The 19,493-nt window shown below is 40.5% G+C and overlaps 2 protein-coding genes across 5 annotated transcripts in view; one reads left to right on the forward strand and one right to left on the reverse strand.

Moving 5' to 3' along the window:
- The window catches only part of THOP1 (thimet oligopeptidase 1), a 41,633-nt gene extending 37,261 nt beyond the window's left edge, over positions 1-4,372 (forward strand). For all 4 annotated transcript variants that reach the window (XM_056575093.1, XM_056575103.1, XM_056575083.1 and 1 more), the window contains exons 11-13: positions 1,605-1,733; positions 2,365-2,501; positions 3,959-4,372. In XM_056575093.1, coding sequence (XP_056431068.1) covers positions 1,605-1,733; positions 2,365-2,501; positions 3,959-4,117 — 425 coding nt within the window. In that variant the 3' untranslated portion in view covers positions 4,118-4,372. The remainder of the gene's footprint in view (positions 1-1,604; positions 1,734-2,364; positions 2,502-3,958) is intronic.
- Positions 4,373-4,983: 611 nt separating this feature from the next.
- The window catches only part of PLK5 (polo like kinase 5 (inactive)), a 37,090-nt gene continuing 22,580 nt past the window's right edge, over positions 4,984-19,493 (reverse strand). The window contains exons 11-15 of the mRNA XM_056516544.1: positions 19,367-19,447; positions 13,178-13,337; positions 12,961-13,090; positions 9,889-9,999; positions 4,984-9,705 (exon numbers count right to left, since the gene is read on the reverse strand). Coding sequence (XP_056372519.1) covers positions 9,523-9,705; positions 9,889-9,999; positions 12,961-13,090; positions 13,178-13,337; positions 19,367-19,447 — 665 coding nt within the window. The 3' untranslated portion in view covers positions 4,984-9,522. The remainder of the gene's footprint in view (positions 9,706-9,888; positions 10,000-12,960; positions 13,091-13,177; positions 13,338-19,366; positions 19,448-19,493) is intronic.

Here is a 19,493-nt window from a genome sequence, read left to right on the forward strand (position 1 = left end):
GGCGTTTCCCGAGACAGGTGTCATCAGAGAGGACTTAGACAGAAAAGAACAACCTTAACTTAAGAAGCTCATAAGTACTAAAAGGATTAAGATTTTTTAATAGAAGTAATTTACAAATCTGTTTAACTTTCTGGAGACAGTTGATATATAAAAAAAAGTTTTTTCCTGGATAACCACTTTAATTGATCAAGACCGACCCAATGTTCGCACTGCAGAGGGTCCCGATCAGTAGCCCCAACCCCTTCCCTCAAAGAACCAGCTTTGATCGACTGGGGATCATGGCATCTGAAGGGTTAATGTTAGACATCTGCGATCATGCTGATGTCCCCCATTAGCGGTGAGTCCTGCCTGCTGATGGCAAGTGGTACTCACTGGGTATGAAGCACGCTCAGCATATGAGCAAGCTTAATACAAGATAGACCAGAAAGTCCGGTGTCGTCAAGAGGTTAATGAATGGTGGAATTATGTCCGTCCTGAAAACTAGTCTGGATAAGGACGTAGTCGTATGAAAGAGGTTTCACTGTATATTATTGTATTTTCCATTCTGCTGAAATTCCTAATGGAAAGTATAACCAAAGTAACAGCTGGGATTTTCCACATAAAAAATAAAAATGCTATACATTAGTAGATCATGACGTAAGCCTTTTAATTATTAGTGTATTGTGGCAGTGTGGCAAGGAAAGGGTGTATTTCCTTGGCTCACCCTGCAGAAGCTCTCACCTGCTTCTTAAGTAATGAGGCAGGAGGGAAGGGAGGTGTGTATATGAGATGGAGACTCAGTCTAATGGGGGCTCTTCCTAGGAGACAGCATGTGGGCTGCAGGGAAGAGACAGAGGCTGCTGAGGAGTACACAGCCTGAGCTATGAGGGGCTCAAAGAGACTGACATGAATTGTGAGTAGAAGGTTGCAGGGGACATATGTTTAACCGGCTGAGGGAAGCTCAGCGGTTGTTAGTCAGGACAAGCTGATCTGTTTAGGCAGTGACCAGACGGTCTAGGATTTTGTTTTGTTCCTGCTTTTTGTTTATTTCTTTCCCTGCAACCTGTCTAATAAAACTGGCAAGGTGCCAGATTTGCATTACAAGCGTTTGTTTGCTGGTTTATTGAGAAGAAACGCATCCTGTAGCGTGGTCCAGGACGATCCCAGAGCTAATCCCCAAGACGGATAATCACATTATATATAATTTAGGTCAGGATGAATTAATGTAGAACTAGTAGTTAAGGGAATTACATTCCTTAGACAATAGACACCAAGGGAAGGGAGGATTTAGATTAACTTACGGATGGTAAATGTACATTCAGTGTATATGGCTGTGGAGAACCTCCACTAGTCAATTGTGTTATAAATAAGTGTATGGATTTTATAGTTCTAATGGTGGGAAATAGGCAAACGCCATGATGGTGGGGGCAGCATGTCCTCACTTTACATGTATTGTGGTATATTCATGCTGAAACCTCACATATCTGTAATGTGTAAGCGACCCCATCCCTACTGTTATATGCTGGTCACATTGGTTTGGCCTTTTTAGAACAATTGGTTAGATCCCTACAGGTTGCATTGGTGAAGATGGATAAATGTTTGTTACAGATTATCGTACATTACAGGTATTCTGAATCTTCGACAAATCGTTTTAGCCAAAATAGACCAAGTGCTCCACACACAGAGAAATGTAGACCCTGTTGATGAATTTAGCAAGTTGAGTAAAGAGATTCTCTGCATCCCAGCAACACCAGGTGAGCAGAATAAAACCACTGTGTGGGTAAAGAAGGAACCCCTCATGTTACATTATCATGCATACATATTTGTTTGAGGAACACAGATTTAAAAAAAAAAAAATAATAATGAATTGGCAGTAATGATATCATGACACTTTTTTTTTCATTCAGAAAAGTGCTATAGTCCTGTGTTACTAAGCATGTTTTGGAAAAAAAAGTTTTGTAGCAATTTTTTATTAGTATTTTATTTATTTTTTCCAAAGAATGTTGTGTTAAAACAAGCATAAAGTAATTTACATAGTAAATGGGGTGTTTAGTGCTTAAATCTACACACTGACTTTGGTCAGGCAAAATCAAGATTTCAAGATTACATTGTGATATTGTAAGAAATGATTGTGAAATGCAATTGTGCGACGTGACAAGTGCATATAATTGTTTAATTCAACAAGTGGAACAACAAGTTACGGACCAAATTGCACAAATTTTTGGGTTGTCCTACTCTTGTATTCATGTTTTACTGGCTTCACACTCCTACGAATAGCTAATCCTTAATCCATACAAATGTGTAAATTCATATGTTATATACACATATATCAGTAACAAATATTTAGGATGCTGTTGATGTTTTATTATTTGTCATCCTCTCTAGGGACAAATATGCCTGCTACATTTGGTCACCTTGCTGGAGGATATGATGCCCAATATTATGGTTATTTGTGGAGTGAAGTGTATTCCATAGACATGTTTTACACACGGTTCAAACAGGAAGGAATTATGAATCAAAAGGTGAGAATTTACTGTATCACAGAATATATTTTACTTAAAGGGGTACTCTGGGAAAGCAAACTGTGATCTCTAGAGGGTGGGGCCAAGTACTTAACCTTCTTAGCGGTTATCCCGAGTGTGACTCAGGGTTAATTTTCCCTGCCAGGAGCCGGGCTGCACGATATATCGCAAAAGCAATCGAATCGCGATTTTTGCTTTTTGAGATATAGCGATACAGCCCCCGGGAAAACAGGCGATTATCTGCTCGGGTCGGCTCCCGTGGTGGGGGCCGGCCAGGGCAGGTAAAGACAAATGCTAAAAGTCAGTGTTTCCCAACCAGGGGGCCTCCAGTTGTTGCAAAACTCCAACTCTCAGCATGCCCGAACAGCCAAAGGCTGTCCGGGCATGCTGTGAGTAGTAGTTTTACAACAGCTGGAGGCACCCTGGTAGAAAAACACTGAGCTAATTGTAAAAGGCCACCGGGAGGAAAATAAAAAAAACCTTCTGTTAGGGATCGACCGATTATTGGTTTGGCCAATATTATCGTCTGATAATCACGATTTTGGGCATTATCGGTATCGGCAATTACCTTGCCGATAAGCCGATAATGCCCCGCTCGCACCGCGAACGCCCCCCGACCCGCTGCACCGGAGGAATGTGACATGGAGGGAGGAAGAATGTGACAAGGGGGGGGGGAATGTGACAAGGGGGGGATGTGATTGGGGGGGGGGGAGGAGAATGTGACAGGGGGAGGAGAATGTGACAAGGGAGGCGGGAGAATGTGACAAGGGGGGGATGTGATGGGGGGAGATGTGAAATTTCAATGCAAAAAATGTTACCACTTTTGGTACAAAGTTCCACACATAATCATACCGTCAGGGAGGTTAACCGTTCTCTGAGCGCTCTGGTCCCCAGCCTTGGAGATGAGTGAGAGTGAATGCCCACTCAGCCAATAATCTCAACCAGTGAGTCATTCCCTGGAGTACCCATTTAAAAGAAAGTCTATTTCCATTTTTTCGCTATTTTAAACAATTTAAATAAACTATTGGAAATGAATAATGAAACAGGTTACATTGATACTATTATTATTATTATACAGTACGGCTGTACTCTCAAAGTTGGTCTTGTAGCTTTCCATGTTTACTTGGGTAGAGATTAGTGTTTAGTCATCTACTGCCATATATTTTAAGTTTTTTAGGTAAAGACAGGTTCATAAAGCCTAACCTCTCATATATGTAGATATACATTACAAGCTATTGTGTTTTGGTGTTTGTAATTTGTTTTCTGAATGCAAAATGCTAAATAGTGTTCATTACAAATATCTATTTTGGTTTTACTCAAAATAAGTCTGTAACTATCTGCTCTGTGTGGCAGCAAGGGAGGAACTGGATCATATTGGCAATACTCTGGCTGTTTTTTGTGGGTAGTCATTTAAAGGTTTATACATTTTTTTTTTTTTCCATTTTGAATTTTTGCAGGTGGGTGCTGACTACAGAAACTGCATTCTGAAGCCTGGTGGATCTCTAGATGCTAGCGAAATGCTAAGGAATTTCCTTGGTCGTGACCCAAAGCAAGATGCATTCCTTCAGAGCAAAGGACTGACCAGTCTGCCATGCCCTGTTCCATCAGCTTGTTAATAAGTTTGCGCCCCCAGAAGTACCCAGAACACAAGATTCTTCCCTGTGGATGAACTATAATTTCTGAAAGGTGTAGTTTCCATTAAAAATGCTACACTTTTAGGTAGAAAAAATACATAAGATCAGAAATACATCAGATTAAATATTAGATGCCTTTGAAACTCTTACACTTCTCGACCTGTACCTTCTACACAATGGCTTTGATAACAGTTAACCGCTTTTTCAATCAGAATTAAAAATGTGGTCCAAAAATTAGCTTTTTTTTTGTCAAAATTTGTTGTGGAGGACAAATGAAGCAGTATATCAAGGTTACTATTGAGCACTAGCAAGTACAGAGAACGTTCCTGCCCTATGAAGTATTATCTACATCCTACTAACCCCGTGAGCTCAGAAGCAGAGCACATAGGAATCAAGGCGAGAGCCAGCTGTCAGACACAGCTGCGTTCCTGCCAAAACAGCTGAGTCTGAAGATCCCGTACGTCTCAGCAGTTTACCCCTCCAGATATAGCAGTCAGTACGGAAGGCTGTATCTGTAGGATTGACCAGAAGAGGGGAACTCCCCCTGTCGCCCATCGGCCATCCTGCAGTCGTTGCCATGGTAGCCAGAGGCTAGATCAAAGACTCTTGAGTCTGCCAGGTACAGAAGAGGCCCAGCCACAGGTGAACTGTCAGTTTAATACTGATAGGCATGGTACACAGCAGTACAGCAGTGATCAGCTTCAAGTCCTCTAAGGGGACAAAAAAAAAAATATTATATATATCTATATATATATATATAATATGTTTCAGAAAAATGGTAATTAAATAATGCTCATTTCCCCCCAAAAAGCCCTTATATTATTACAAACAAAAAAAAAAAACATTTAAAAACATACATGATAGTTATCACTGCATGCATAAGGACTATTAAGGTGTTATTTATCCTGCATGATTTTGGTCACCTTGCCTCCAAATAAAAAAAAACTGATTAAAATGTTTAAAAGGTAACAAGTTTCACAGAAATGCTACAAATAAAAAGTACAGCTCACCCCACAAAAAATAAGCCCTCACACAACTGTCGGTTGAAAAATAAGACTATTACAGCTGTCAGGCTATGGCAACTCACAGTTCTTTTTTTTGTTTTTTAAAAGTGATTTTATTATGAAAAGGAAGAAAAACTAAAATATCTGTATTTGTAATTGGGCATTGCCATAAGCGTACTAAACCACAGAATAAAGATAACATCCTTTAAAGATCCTTTATGGTAAATGCCAGAAGTAAAAAAAAAAAAGAAAAAAAAAAAGACTGATCAGAAAGTCATATGTACCCCATAATAATACCAATAAGAACAATAGAGTTTCATACAGCTCCACTAGGTGATTTATTTATATTTTTATTTTAAGGCCTGTGAGCGAGTCAAGCAGCACACTGAGGTCACACATGGAATCTGTCTAAAAACTGCAGATGGGGTCATAAATATTCAGTAGAATTTTGCTGTTAATACCTGCTTTGTTGCAGAAATTATTATATTTTTTTTTTTTAAGTTTGCCTTAATTCCTGTGGACCTCCTAAAGGGTTAACAAAGTTTATATATCCAGTTGTGAATACTTTCAGGTGTGTAGTTTTTTTTTTTTAGAATGGGGTGATATAAGGGGGTTGCTAGTACGTCTCTCCCATAGACATACATGGACGGCGCGTGTTGACCACCGCTCTGTGCATGGGGAGAGCCGAAGCACCATGCAGGAGATCGCGGTGGGTCCCATCGGTCATACGCCCCCACAATCAGACACTTATCCTTTTGATAGGGGATACATTTTACAAAACTGGAGTACCCCTTTAACCTCTTGAGTAGAAAGGGTGTACCTATATGCCCTTGTCCCACTCCCCTTCAATTATGCACACTCAGGAGCTGAGCGCAGGTCAAGAGCATCTGGTCATGTACCTTAGCAGAAGACTCAACTCGTGAGAAAAACTATTCAGCTGTAGAAAGAGAGAGTGTGTGTCTGGTGGGCACTATATTCTCTCAGGTATTGTCTGCTTGGTATAAACTTCAGGCTTGTCTCAGACCATGCAAAATTAAAATTCATTATTTAAAATAAAGTCAATAATGGTAGGATAACACAATGGTTCCTGGCATTACAGGATTTTGTGGTAGAACATAGATCAGGTAAGTGTTATATAAATGCTTATGTCCTGTCAAGAGTCCACTGTTTGCCCAGGGTAGGTGCCAAGCCCTTGGCTTTGGGTGGGAGGGATATGTAAGCAAGCAACTGGTAAAATGGTGGATGAGCGATATGTGTAACTATGCCTCAGTGACATAAGACGAGTTTGGGTCTACATATATGTGACTGAGTAAATGCCTAATGGGCCATATCATTAAACATGATTTTTTATATTTGATTCCTTATGCCAAATAAATAACTTGGCTTCCATAAAAAAAAATAATGGTTTCCCATCTTGGCCAGAACACATTCCTTCTCGTCAGAATCTTAGATTTTGGTCTCCTGGTTGAAATGGCAGGAGACCAAACTCGGGAAGTGTTTCTCTGCACTGTGCTTGATTGACAGCTGCAAAGAGCCTCACTGAAAGATACACAGACTAAAAGCTTCTGCACAGAGCTTGAGGTCTTCTTATCACAGCGCTGCAACCATGTGAGGGCGGAAGTGGTCCCCCAGCAGGCTTCAGAGATGTCATGCCTGCTGGGAAACACCCACTTTCTTGCTGCTGGGAGATTGCAAAATGTGAGCAAGAAGAATGATAATGTACACAGCTTTTTAAAGCTCTGCAAACTTTTATTTGTAGGAGTAGTTAGGGAACATAGAGTTAGTTTAGAAAAGTTTGTTTGGTGAAAGGTGCTCTTTAAAGTATGACTTAACAAAACCCAATCTGTTTTATTGTTTATGGAACTACCTGACCATAAAAAGTATTTATACCAAACACATGGTGCACAAATGTCCCATGAACCCTCTTGGGTTTTCTTTTTTTATTACATTTCAGACATCGTTTGGGGCTTGTTTTCTTAAATTTCATAGCACTTTATTAGCAGTATATAATGAAGGGTTGTTTTTAAACATCATCCCCAGGCTGTCAGCAATACCAGAGCATCCAGGCAACTGCAGCAGGTAAGTCCTGGTTTTTATTTTGTGCCGGAAGCCTAGGGAAAAAAAATGTTCAAGACCAGAGTACCCCTTTTAATGTTTGCAATTTGAACAGAATTATATTGTTTTTCTGTCCTAATAACTATAATTCAAGGTTAGGACCTTGCAGTTTGCAGAGGTAGCAGTATTTGTGACCTGTAAGAGCCTTTATAGATGGGATGATGTTTATAGCACTGAACAGTCGCCTGGCTCCCTACTTGAGTTTATATAAAGAAATCAGCTCAGTCACATGTCATTCTAGTAACACAGTGGTTATTTTGAGATGAATAAGGCAGAACTAAATTCCTAGAACTTGTGTATATACTAGCATGTTTTAGATAGGGATCTTACTCTGATCTGGTAAGATTGGGTAGCAGATGACTAATCTTTGACAAGACATGTCACATTCTTGGAGTAGCCAATGGTCCTTGGCAGCTGCTTTTCAACAATGCTGAGGACAGTTTTGCAGGCAAAACTAATCTGAGACTTATGAGATCTCTAAAACTGTAATAAAACTTCATCTGTCTGGAAATAGAACAGGATAATAAATCTAAAAGTTCTGATACCCATGCAAATCTATTACTGATGTATTAATTATGTAAATGTCCATGTTTATTCTATTAGCTTCCTCACATTGGTGTGTGGGCAGAACAGCTGCTGGAGGCCAGAGACTAGGCCATTTGTACATTTTGAAGCAGAACTATTTTTAAAATCACTTCTTGTAAGAGAAAATAAATGTACTGGGGTCTAAATGAACATATTGGGGGAGACCATTTGGCCATAGCAGTCAGCTATATTGCTTCTTTTATTTTTAATAAGCCTTTTTAAATAGAAGAAGCTGTCCGATTGGTTGCTATGGATAACTGGTCAGCTTTTCCTCTGCAGAGTTTTCAAGAAATCTCCCCTATTGTCTTTAATTTCCATTGGTAAGTATATTGATGTTGCATGGCCTTCCTCCTTACATCAGTAGTCTGTAAATATAGGCAGAACGTACATCATTATTTTGGATGAATGCCCAGACTGCAGGTCAGAAGGCTGAAATAGATCCAACTCGCAGGTTTAGGGAGGGGGTATAGTGTGCTCCACGGACATAGTGACATCTTAGCATCTGCGCCATATCCAGGTCACCCCTGTTTTGCAAAGGTCAGGTTCAGAATAAACAGTTTTACATATACAAGCCTTTTTGTATTTATGTAGCATTTGTGACAGAAGAGACATTGGACAGCTGTGTAGGAAGTAAATAGCCAATTAGTACAGATTCTTTTCAATAAAAGATTGGGTTATATGCTTCTATGTACAAATACAATTAATGTACAAAGCCTTATTGGTATATTATACATGATGTATTTTTACAGACCACCCAATGGCTGGGCACAGATCTCAGATATTTTGAGGATGGAGCTGACATTCAAAATAGTAAATGTTTTGTGGATCAACCCCAACATGCTTTGAAATATCTCAGTACTCTATCATTATAAATTAAAGAAATATTGTTTTAAGGTAGGGTCACACAGAACGGATACGCAGCGTATTTTACGCTGTGGATCCGCTGATGACAGACCCTACAGTGTGCATGCCTGCTCGTAGAGGCAATCCACCGCTACAAGCAGACACACAGCGATCTGCGTGTCACCGCGCACATGTACAGTGTACTTGCAGACATCGCGGCTGCTCCCCCTACTTCCTGAGCTAGGCCGAGAGCAGCTGCCATGTGTGCGAGTACACTGCGCATGCGCGCGGCAACTTGCAGAACACAGTGTGATCATCAGAGAGGAGCTTACTCTTGGCAAGGGACCAGGAGCCTATATGCTGTTCTTGCACAGATCCTCTTGATGTGCATCTGAGCCTACAAGAGACACGATTGAATACATATCCCTTGTACAACTGTGACTGGTTTATTTTAAGCCTACAACTGGCCTTCATTTTTCTTTCCTACAGTTGAAGAACTCCCTTCATTTGACTGTACGACTTACTTGTTACATTCTACCTATTTGTTGCAACAACCATACTTTTTACTGACTCGGATAGCACAATATTGACTGGACTCTTCCAGCCATCTGATACCAACTTGACTGATACTCCTACTAACCGGTCATGTACACACGGACAACAACCTGTACCACTGATAAACTTCACTTGCAACTACCCACAAGTTACAATATGCCATCCCGATGTATGTTCAATAGTTATCACACCATTGTAACTGAAATGTGCAATTGAGATGCTAAAAAAGTGTGTTTCAAATCCCAGCCTTCTATACAGAGGCCCGACCAATCCTGGAATATGCTCTCACAGGCTTTGCAGCATCATGAGAGCATATTCCAGGCGCTGGATTATAAATGAAGGACAACTGTTCTGCAGTACTGACAAAGGCAAGGTGCAGCTCTGCCTCTCTTGGTCGATGAAGCTCAGAAGATATTCCTGCTGTCCTTTGCTTAGAATTATCTTCGTGCGATCATGGTAAAAATTCACCTGTCAAAGAAAACATATTATTGCATTACCTTTCTGGAAACCAAATCAATCTTTTTGTGCTTTTTTTTTTTTTTTTTTTTTTAACTGATCTTAGAGTCATATTTGTTCCATATGATTGGTTAACATTCAACCTCAAGAGAGGTTATAAATAATTCATGGAATTTGATGACTAAACATACCTACCTGTAAAGTTCCATTGCTGAACAGCATTAGCAGAGCCTGGTCTGTCTTTAAAAAGTGTAGCAAGCACAAGGTCCTGACATAGTGGCTGGGTATTGCTCGGAGATCTCCACCCTGTATACAGCAGCAAAGTTTACAGTTTAGTACATACCATAGCAATGACTAATAACTGGGACATGTTACTGCCAACAATTAACCATGGTAATTAATGGTTAAGATCACAGCTTAACTATGTAACTGGATTTATAGTAAAATGCTAGGTCTGTGAATCCCATCTATCTTGAGAACAAGAGCTCCATCAGCCTGCTTGTGTTGGGCAGAGGTGGCAGGGAAGCTAAACCAGACAGACTGCTTAATCCCACTTGTGGTGCTACTTCTGTTACCACTGCAGAAGATCGAAGCTGGCTATTGCAAGTAGTCCGCACGGGCCATCATTCTTAAGACAGGTGTGGAATCAAGCTATCAAGAAATTTATGCCAAGAGGGGAATAACACTTTAAGGGTAGGGTCACACATACCGCATCAGCAGAGTATTTCATGCTGCAAGAAATCCGCTGCAGATTCCGCTACCAGTATCTGTCACCTAAAATCTGCTGCAGAAGTAAGCATTGACCGCGTTGGCTGGCTGTGCTTCACAATCAGTAGAGGCAGAGAGCTTACTCTAGTGACTGATGTTGGCGTGCAGGGACCATTCTAGCCCTGTGTGTCAATCAAAAACCGGTGATTTTAGGTGACAGATGCTTGAAGCAGAATACACAGTGGTGTGAATCATAATTAAACCGCTTATACAAGTTTTTCCTTTTGGTTTTGTAAAGCTTTGTCAATTGTGTTTCGTTAATAATTGTAGCATGTACAGAATCGTCTGTTAGCTGTACTGAATAACTAAAATCTGGATGCACTTTGATGCAGTACTGCACTGTGTAAAAGAAGCATGCAGCTGTGCGCTTTATTCCTTGGCTTTCTGCAATCTCAGTCTCAACGCATTGGACAAGCTGCATTATAAGACTACAGGGCTTTTCTTGTACAGAGAGACTGTAAAGGAGGCGAGTGCTTATCATCAAGCTTTTCTCTGCCCAGTAAAGCGATCCGAACAGATCCTGACTAGAAAAAACTCGAAGAGACACGTGTCAAATGTTGTGATCAATGATAGGGACACTTTAAGGGTGCCTCCAGCTGTAGCCAGCCCCCTCCTTCCCCCACCTCTTCCCACCCCTGGCTTGCTCACAGCGGCAATCCGCCCTATACGAGCAGCCATACAGAAGCATGCGAGCAGGCTAGGGGCGAGGCGGAAGAACGGAGGTGGCAACAGCTGGAGACACAAAATGGGTCAGGTCACCGGCGGATCTGCAGCATAAAATACACTGCGGATCTGTTATGTGTGACCCCACCCTAAAAGAGATTTTCTGAGACTCTTATATTAATGACCTATGCTTACTGAGGGGCAAATAAAAAGGCTCCAGTACTCCAAGCAAGAGACTTAAAGGAGATATCAAGCCAAAAGTTATATTTGTATATGCCCATCATGACTTAAAGGGGTACTCCGGCCCCAAGACATCTTATCCCCTATCCAAAGGATAGGGGATAAGATGGCTGATCGCGGGGGTCCTGCCACTGGGGACCCCCGCAATCTAGCATGCAGCACCCACCTGTAAGTTCTGGCGGAAGCGCTGGAGGTTCGCAGTCTTTTGCCTCCCAACCACGGAGACAGATTATCATGATGTGGTCCCTGTGGTCGGGAGGAAAAAGACTGCGAACCTCCAGCGTTTCCGGCAGTACTTACAGGTGGGTCCCTATCCTTTGGAATATTATGTGCGGAGCTGCGTCTCCAGGCTCCACACGCCACACCCCCCTCGTGATGTCACGTCACAAACCTCCATTCATGTCTATAGGAGGGGGGATGGAGTACCCCTTTAACAAGGCATTCCAGCTGATTTGTTTCACGATCAGACCCCCATAGCCCCCATAAACCGCCTTTGAAAATCCAGCTGAGAGCAGCAAAAAAATTACAGAAATAATCAGCCCCTGCACTTGTTTCCTGTGTGAGCTACAGGGGGGCTGCCTTGAGAACGCTGAGCAGGTCACATGGTTAGAAAAGCAGTAAATATAGAGGACGGAGGTAAGGGTTCCTCAGCCAATAAGGGACAATTACACACTGCTCTCTGAGCTGAGAAGAAGGGAGTGTGGCATGGCAAAGTCACATGTCAGGCCAAAAATGGACACCAAATCCAGCAAACTGGTACCCGACAATTATCATGTAAGCTAAGAACTTCTGGACTACTGTACATTTCAATGTTATATAACTTTATCGTGTGAAGCAATATAAAGTTAATTTAATTTGGCTGCAGTTCTCCATCAAACCCTTCTCACTGTTGACCAATTTAGTGCTGTACATTTGATAGTGGCTGTGCCTGGTATTGTCTCCTATTTTTAGTCTACCTGAATGGCACTGAGCAGCAGTGAATTGCATCCCTTTCAGTCAGCTGATCAGGAGTTCGATCTCTACTAATCACATGCCAATAATAATCCCAGAAAACCCTTTAATTTTGTAAAATGTATACCACCATAGCTTAGCATATGAAGGAAAAATGCAGATTATAAATATAGAAGAATGAATCTGGCACTGATAATACTAAATGCACCAGTTACTATCTGCAAGCGCGGTGCCACTGGATTACAGTAGCCAGCTAACTTCAGGAGGTGCTCTCACACAAATACAATCCATACATAAACAATCATATTGTAGAAGAAAATGTGTGGCACTCACCAATTGCTGGTTTCTTTATTCACATGCATAATGCTTAATATACAAAAGATAAGCAGGCAAAGACTGCAGGGGCGCATAGAGGCAACAACGGTTTCATCAACTTCTTGCGGACTATGATTAAGAGAAATTACAATCTTGCATGAAATGACCATTGCCTCTATGCACTCCTGAAGTCTTTGCCTTCTTATATTATGTTTGGATCCTGAGCTTTATGTAATATAGTGAATCAAGAACCAGTGAGTGCCTGTTTCCTTTCTTCTACAAAATTATTTAAAAATGAATATATGTTGGTATCTAACTTCAGTTCTTTACCTCTAAAATATTTTCTTTCATGTAGTGGGAAAAAAACCTTAGTATCCTCATTTTTAGATCAAGCTTGCATGGTGGGCTCCATTCTGGGAATGTAATGTGCTCTTGTGAGCTTGTTGAGTAACACACTTTTCTGAAAGACATTAGAATGAGGAGAAGATTATGCACTAGTGTTATTGTTATGTGAAAAGGAGAATGACATTGTATTCCCTTTACTTACTGTAAATGTGGGGAGAGAATTGTGTGAGTTCCATCGCACAGCAGGACTCCTGTACAATTGTCTGATAGCTGGTAACCAAATCCATATTTATTAGAATAATCCACCCACTTGGTTACCCACAGTATGGGACAAGTGACCTGAACCTTGGAATTCAATTCACCTGGTAGATGAAAAAGATGAACTACAGATGAGTAAACTGACCAGTTAAAGGGGTACTCCGGTGGGAATTTTTTTTTCCTTTTATCAGCTGGTTCCAGAAAGTTAAACAGATTTGTAAATTAATTCCATAGGCGTGCGCACGGGGTGTGCCGGGTGTGCACAGGCACACCCTAATCACCGCAGCCGCGGCCCGCTGCTGCAGGACTTTTTTTTTTTTTTCCTCACTACTAAACCCCAGCCCCACCGGACATCCCCGACATCACCAGCCGGAGGACGGGGAATAGATTGGCCGGAGCCGCAAATTTAAAAAAAAAATGCATTTTTAAACATCCGGTGTGCCCTGAAAGACTTTCAGGGCACACCGGATGTTTAAAAATGCATTTTTTTTTATTTGCGGCTCAGGCCGCTCTATCCCCCTGTCCTCCGGGCCGCTCTATCCCCTTCCTCCGGCCGCTCTATCCCCCGTCCTCCGGGCCGCTCTATCCCCTTCCTCCGGCCGCTCTATCCCCCGTCCTCCGGGCCGCTCTATCCCCCCTTCCTCTGGGCCACTCTTTTCCCCTTCCTCCGGGCCGCTCCTCCCCCTTCCCCGGCCGCGCACACTGCTGCGCTAACTGTAGACGCAGGGGCTGCCCCGCAGCTGCGCACGTCTGCTTACACCTCCTGGGATGCTCCTGGCCGCAACTCCTGGCACCGAGTGTCCATTCCTCGGCATGAGGAAGAAGTGGGCGATGGTGCAAAGTGTGCAGGAGATGGGAGTGGACGTGCCCGGCCTCTGACCCCAACATGGCTGCCGCAGGTAAGAAAAGTGCACAGACCGAGGACGGGAGGGAGGTGGGCTTGTGTGTAATATGTATGTATGGTGTGTGTGTAATATGTATGTATGGTGTGTGTGTGTAATATGTATGTATGGTGTGTGTGTGTAATATGTATGTATGGTGTGTGTGTGTAATATGTATGTATGGTGTGTGTGTGTAATATGTATGTATGGTGTGTGTGTGTAATATGTATGTATGGTGTGTGTGTGTAATATGTATGTATGGTGTGTGTGTGTAATATGTATGTATGGTGTGTGTGTGTAATATGTATGTATGGTGTGTGTGTGTAATATGTATGTATGGTGTGTGTGTGTAATATGTATGTATGGTGTGTGTGTGTAATATGTATGTATGGTGTGTGTGTGTAATATGTATGTATGGTGTGTGTGTGTAATATGTATGTATGGTGTGTGTGTAATATGTATGTATGGTGTGTGTGTAATATGTATGTATGGTGTGTGTGTAATATGTATGTATGGTGTGTGTATTATGTATGGTGTGTGTATTATGTATGGTGTGTGTAGTATGTGTGTATGGTGTGTGTAGTATGTGTGTATGATGTGTGTGATAGGTATGTATGTATGGTGTGTGTGTAATATGTATGTATGGTGTGTGTGTGTAATATGTATGTATGGTGTGTGTGTGTAATATGTATGTATGGTGTGTGTGTGTAATATGTATGTATGGTGTGTGTGTGTGTAATATGTATGTATGGTGTGTGTGTGTGTGTAATATGTATGTATGGTGTGTGTGTGTAATATGTATGTATGGTGTGTGTGTGTAATATGTATGTATGGTGTGTGTGTGTAATATGTATGTATGGTGTGTGTGTGTAATATGTATGTATGGCGTGTGTGTGTAATATGTATGTATGGCGTGTGTGTGTAATATGTATGTATGGCGTGTGTGTGTGTAATATGTATGTATGGCGTGTGTGTGTAATATGTATGTATGGCGTGTGTGTGTAATATGTATGTATGGCGTGTGTGTGTAATATGTATGTATGGCGTGTGTGTGTATTATGTATGTATGGCGTGTGTGTAATATGTATGTATGTATGGCGTGTGTGTAATATGTATGTATGTATGGCGTGTGTGTAATATGTATGTATGGCGTGTGTGTAATATGTATGTATGGCGTGTGTGTAATATGTATGTATGGTGTGTGTGTAATATGTATGTATGGTGTGTGTGTAATATGTATGTATGGTGTGTGTGTAATATGTATGTATGGTGTGTGTATTATGTATGTATGGTGTGTGTATTATGTATGTATGGTGTGTGTGATAGGTATGTATGTATGGTGTGTGTATTATGTATGTATGGTGTGTGTAATATGTATGTATGGTGTGTGTGTGTAATATGTATGTATGGTGTGTGTGTGTGTGTAATATGTATGTATGGTGTGTGTGTGTAATATGTATGTATGGTGTGTGTGTGTAATATGTATGTATGGTGTGTGTGTGTAATATGTATGTATGGTGTGTGTGTGTAATATGTATGTATGGCGTGTGTGTGTAATATGTATGTATGGCGTGTGTGTGTAATATGTATGTATGGCGTGTGTGTGTGTAATATGTATGTATGGCGTGTGTGTGTAATATGTATGTATGGCGTGTGTGTGTAATATGTATGTATGGCGTGTGTGTGTAATATGTATGTATGGCGTGTGTGTGTATTATGTATGTATGGCGTGTGTGTAATATGTATGTATGTATGGCGTGTGTGTAATATGTATGTATGTATGGCGTGTGTGTAATATGTATGTATGGCGTGTGTGTAATATGTATGTATGGCGTGTGTGTAATATGTATGTATGGTGTGTGTGTAATATGTATGTATGGTGTGTGTGTAATATGTATGTATGGTGTGTGTGTAATATGTATGTATGGTGTGTGTATTATGTATGTATGGTGTGTGTATTATGTATGTATGGTGTGTGTGATAGGTATGTATGTATGGTGTGTGTATTATGTATGTATGGTGTGTGTAATATGTATGTATGGTGTGTGTATTATGTATGTATGGTGTGTGTAGTATGTGTGTATGATGTGTGTGATAGGTATGTATGTATGGTGTGTGTAATATGTATGTATGGTGTGTGTAGTATGTGTGTATGATGTGTGTGATAGGTATGTATGTATGGTGTGTGTAATATGTATGTATGGTGTGTGTATTATGTATGCATGGTGTGTGTATTATGTATGTATGGTGTGTGTATTATGTATGTATGGTGTGTGTAGTATGTGTGTATGATGTGTGTGACATGTATGTATGGTGTGTGTATTATGTATGTATGGTGTGTGTATTATGTGTGTATGATGTGTGTGATATGTATGTATGGTGTGTGTATTATGTGTGTATGATGTGTGTGATATGTATGTATGTATGGTGTGTATTATGTATGGTGTGTGTAGTATGTGTGTATTATGTGTGTGGTATGTATGGTGTGTATTATGTATGTATGGTGTGTGTAATATGTATGTATGGTCTGTGTAGTATGTGTGTAATATGTATGTATGTATGGTGTGTATTATGTATGTATGATGTATTTATGTATGATGTGTGTGTATATATAATGGATTTGTGTATGTATTATGTATGGTGTGCATATGTATGTATTATGTATGTATTATATATGTATGATGTTTGTATTTATGCATTATGTATGTATAATATATATATATATATATATATATATATATATATATATATATATAAAATGCATAAATACAAACATAATACATACATATGCACACCATACATAATACATACACAAATCCATTATATATACACACACATCATACATACATAAATACATCATACATACAGTACATACATACCATATATATGTTATGTATGTACTGTATGTTATGTATGTATGATGTATTTATGTATGTATTATGTGTGTGTATATATAATGGATTTGTGTATGTATTATGTATGGTGTGCATATGTATGTATTATGTTTGTATTTATGCATTATATATATATATATATATATATATATATATATATGTGTGGGGGAACTATATTGCACCTAATGTGGGGGAACTATATTGCACCAAATGTAGGGGAACTGTACTGCCCCTAATGTGGGGGAACTATATTGCACCTAATGTGGGGGAACTATACTGCACCTAATGTGGGGGAACTGTACTGCACCTAATGTGGGGGACTATACTGCACCTAATGTGGGGGAACTGTACTGCACCTAATGTGGGGGAACTGTACTGCACCTAATGTGGGGGAACTATACTGCACCTAATGTGGGGGAACTATACTGCACCTAATGTGGGGGAACTATACTGCACCTAATGTGGGGGAACTATATTGCACCTGTGGAGGAACTGTACTACTAACCTAATGTGGGGGAACTATACTGCCAACCTAATGTGGGGGAACTATACTGCCAACCTAATGTGGGGGAACTATACTGCCAACCTAATGTGGGGGAACTGTACTACTAACCTAATGTGGGGGAACTATACTGCACCTAATGTGGGGGAACTATACTGCCAACCTAATGTGGGGGAACTGTACTACTAACCTAATGTGGGGGAACTATACTGCACCTAATGTGGGGGAACTATACTGCACCTAATGTGGGGGAACTATACTGCCAACCTAATGTGGGGGAACTGTACTACTAACCTAATGTGGGGGAACTATACTGCACCTAATGTGGGGTAACTATATTGCCAACCTAATGTGGGGGAACTGTACTACTAACCTAATGTGGGGGAACTGTACTACTAACCTAATGTGGGGGAACTATACTGCCAACCTAATGTGGGGGAACTATACTGCCAACCTAATGTGGGGGAACTGTACTACTAACCTAATGTGGGGGAACTATACTGCACCTAATGTGGGGGAACTATATTGCCAACCTAATGTGGGGGAACTGTACTACTAACCTAATGCGGGGGAACTATACTGCACCTAATGTGGGGGAACTATATTTCCATCCTAATGTGGGAGATTTATACTGCCAACCTAATGTGGGGGAACTGTACTACTAACCTAATGCGGGGGAACTATACTGCACCTAATGTGGGGGAACTATATTTCCATCCTAATGTGGGAGATTTATACTGCCAACCTAATGTGGGGGAACTATACTGCCAACCTAATGTGGGGGAACTATACAAAAATATAAAATTGTACAATTTTGATCCCTATAGCACTTTCATTTTTCTGTATATGGGGATGTGAGGGTCATTTTTAGCGCTGTGATTTGTAGTTTTTATCGGTACCATTTTTCTTTTTTTGCTTTTTAGATATTTTTTATGGTATTTGAAGTGACTAATAGTGCTAATCTGATTAGTGCACTATTACGACTTTTGGGACCCCACTTCTGATTTTGCCCAGGGCCATGTTAAGCCTAAAACCGGCCCTGGATACAATCCTCCTACACTATGCAAGCAGGAGTGTGTGTGTGTATATGTATGTGTGTGTATATATATATATATATATATATATATATATATATATATATACATACATACATAAACACACACACACACGCATGCGCGGAGTGAGTTTGTGCTTTAGGGTGCACACCCTAATGCAATAGGCTGCGCACGCCTATGATTAATTCTATATACAAATCTTAATCCTTCCAGTACTTATCAGCTGCTGTATACTACAGAGGAAGTTGTATAGTTCTTTTCTGTCTGACCACAGTGTTCTCTGCTGACACCTCTGTCTGTGTCAGGAACTGTCCAGAGCAGGAGAGGTTTGCTATGAGGATTTGCTCCTGCTCTGGACAGTTCCTGACATGGACAGCAGAGAGCAGTGTGGTCAGACAGAAAAGAAATTCAAAAAGAAAAGAACTTCCTGTGTAGAATACAGCATCTGATAAGTACTGGACGGATTAAGATTTTTAAATAGAAGTAATTTACAAATATGTTTAACTTTCTGGTACCAGTTGATTTAAAAAAAATTTGTTTCCATCGGAGTACCCCTTTTAAAGCAGATATGTAATTTTACTACATTGGTAAAGTTACTTTGTGAGAACTGTGTATCATAGAAATAAATTCAATGTAACAGCAATCTGCACCAAGTTTACCAGAATCAGAACCACTCTGCTACATATTATAATAAAATAGATGCTTTAAATTACAGTACACTTTTAGTATAAAATACAGTTCAGATGTTGACATGAAGTGAAGCGTGATTCCAACTGAATAAAGTATATTATTGTTTTTTACCTGGCACAATGTTCTCAAGACAGTCCTCTAATATTAATATGGAGTCCTCAACCACTCTCCTGCCTGAAACCTCCCTCTGTTCTGCAAGAAAATGAGAGAACAGTAAGAAATACACATGAGCTGCTGT

The sequence above is a fragment of the Hyla sarda genome, chromosome 1, assembly GCF_029499605.1.
Source record: "Hyla sarda isolate aHylSar1 chromosome 1, aHylSar1.hap1, whole genome shotgun sequence".
Taxonomy (NCBI): domain Eukaryota; kingdom Metazoa; phylum Chordata; class Amphibia; order Anura; family Hylidae; genus Hyla; species Hyla sarda.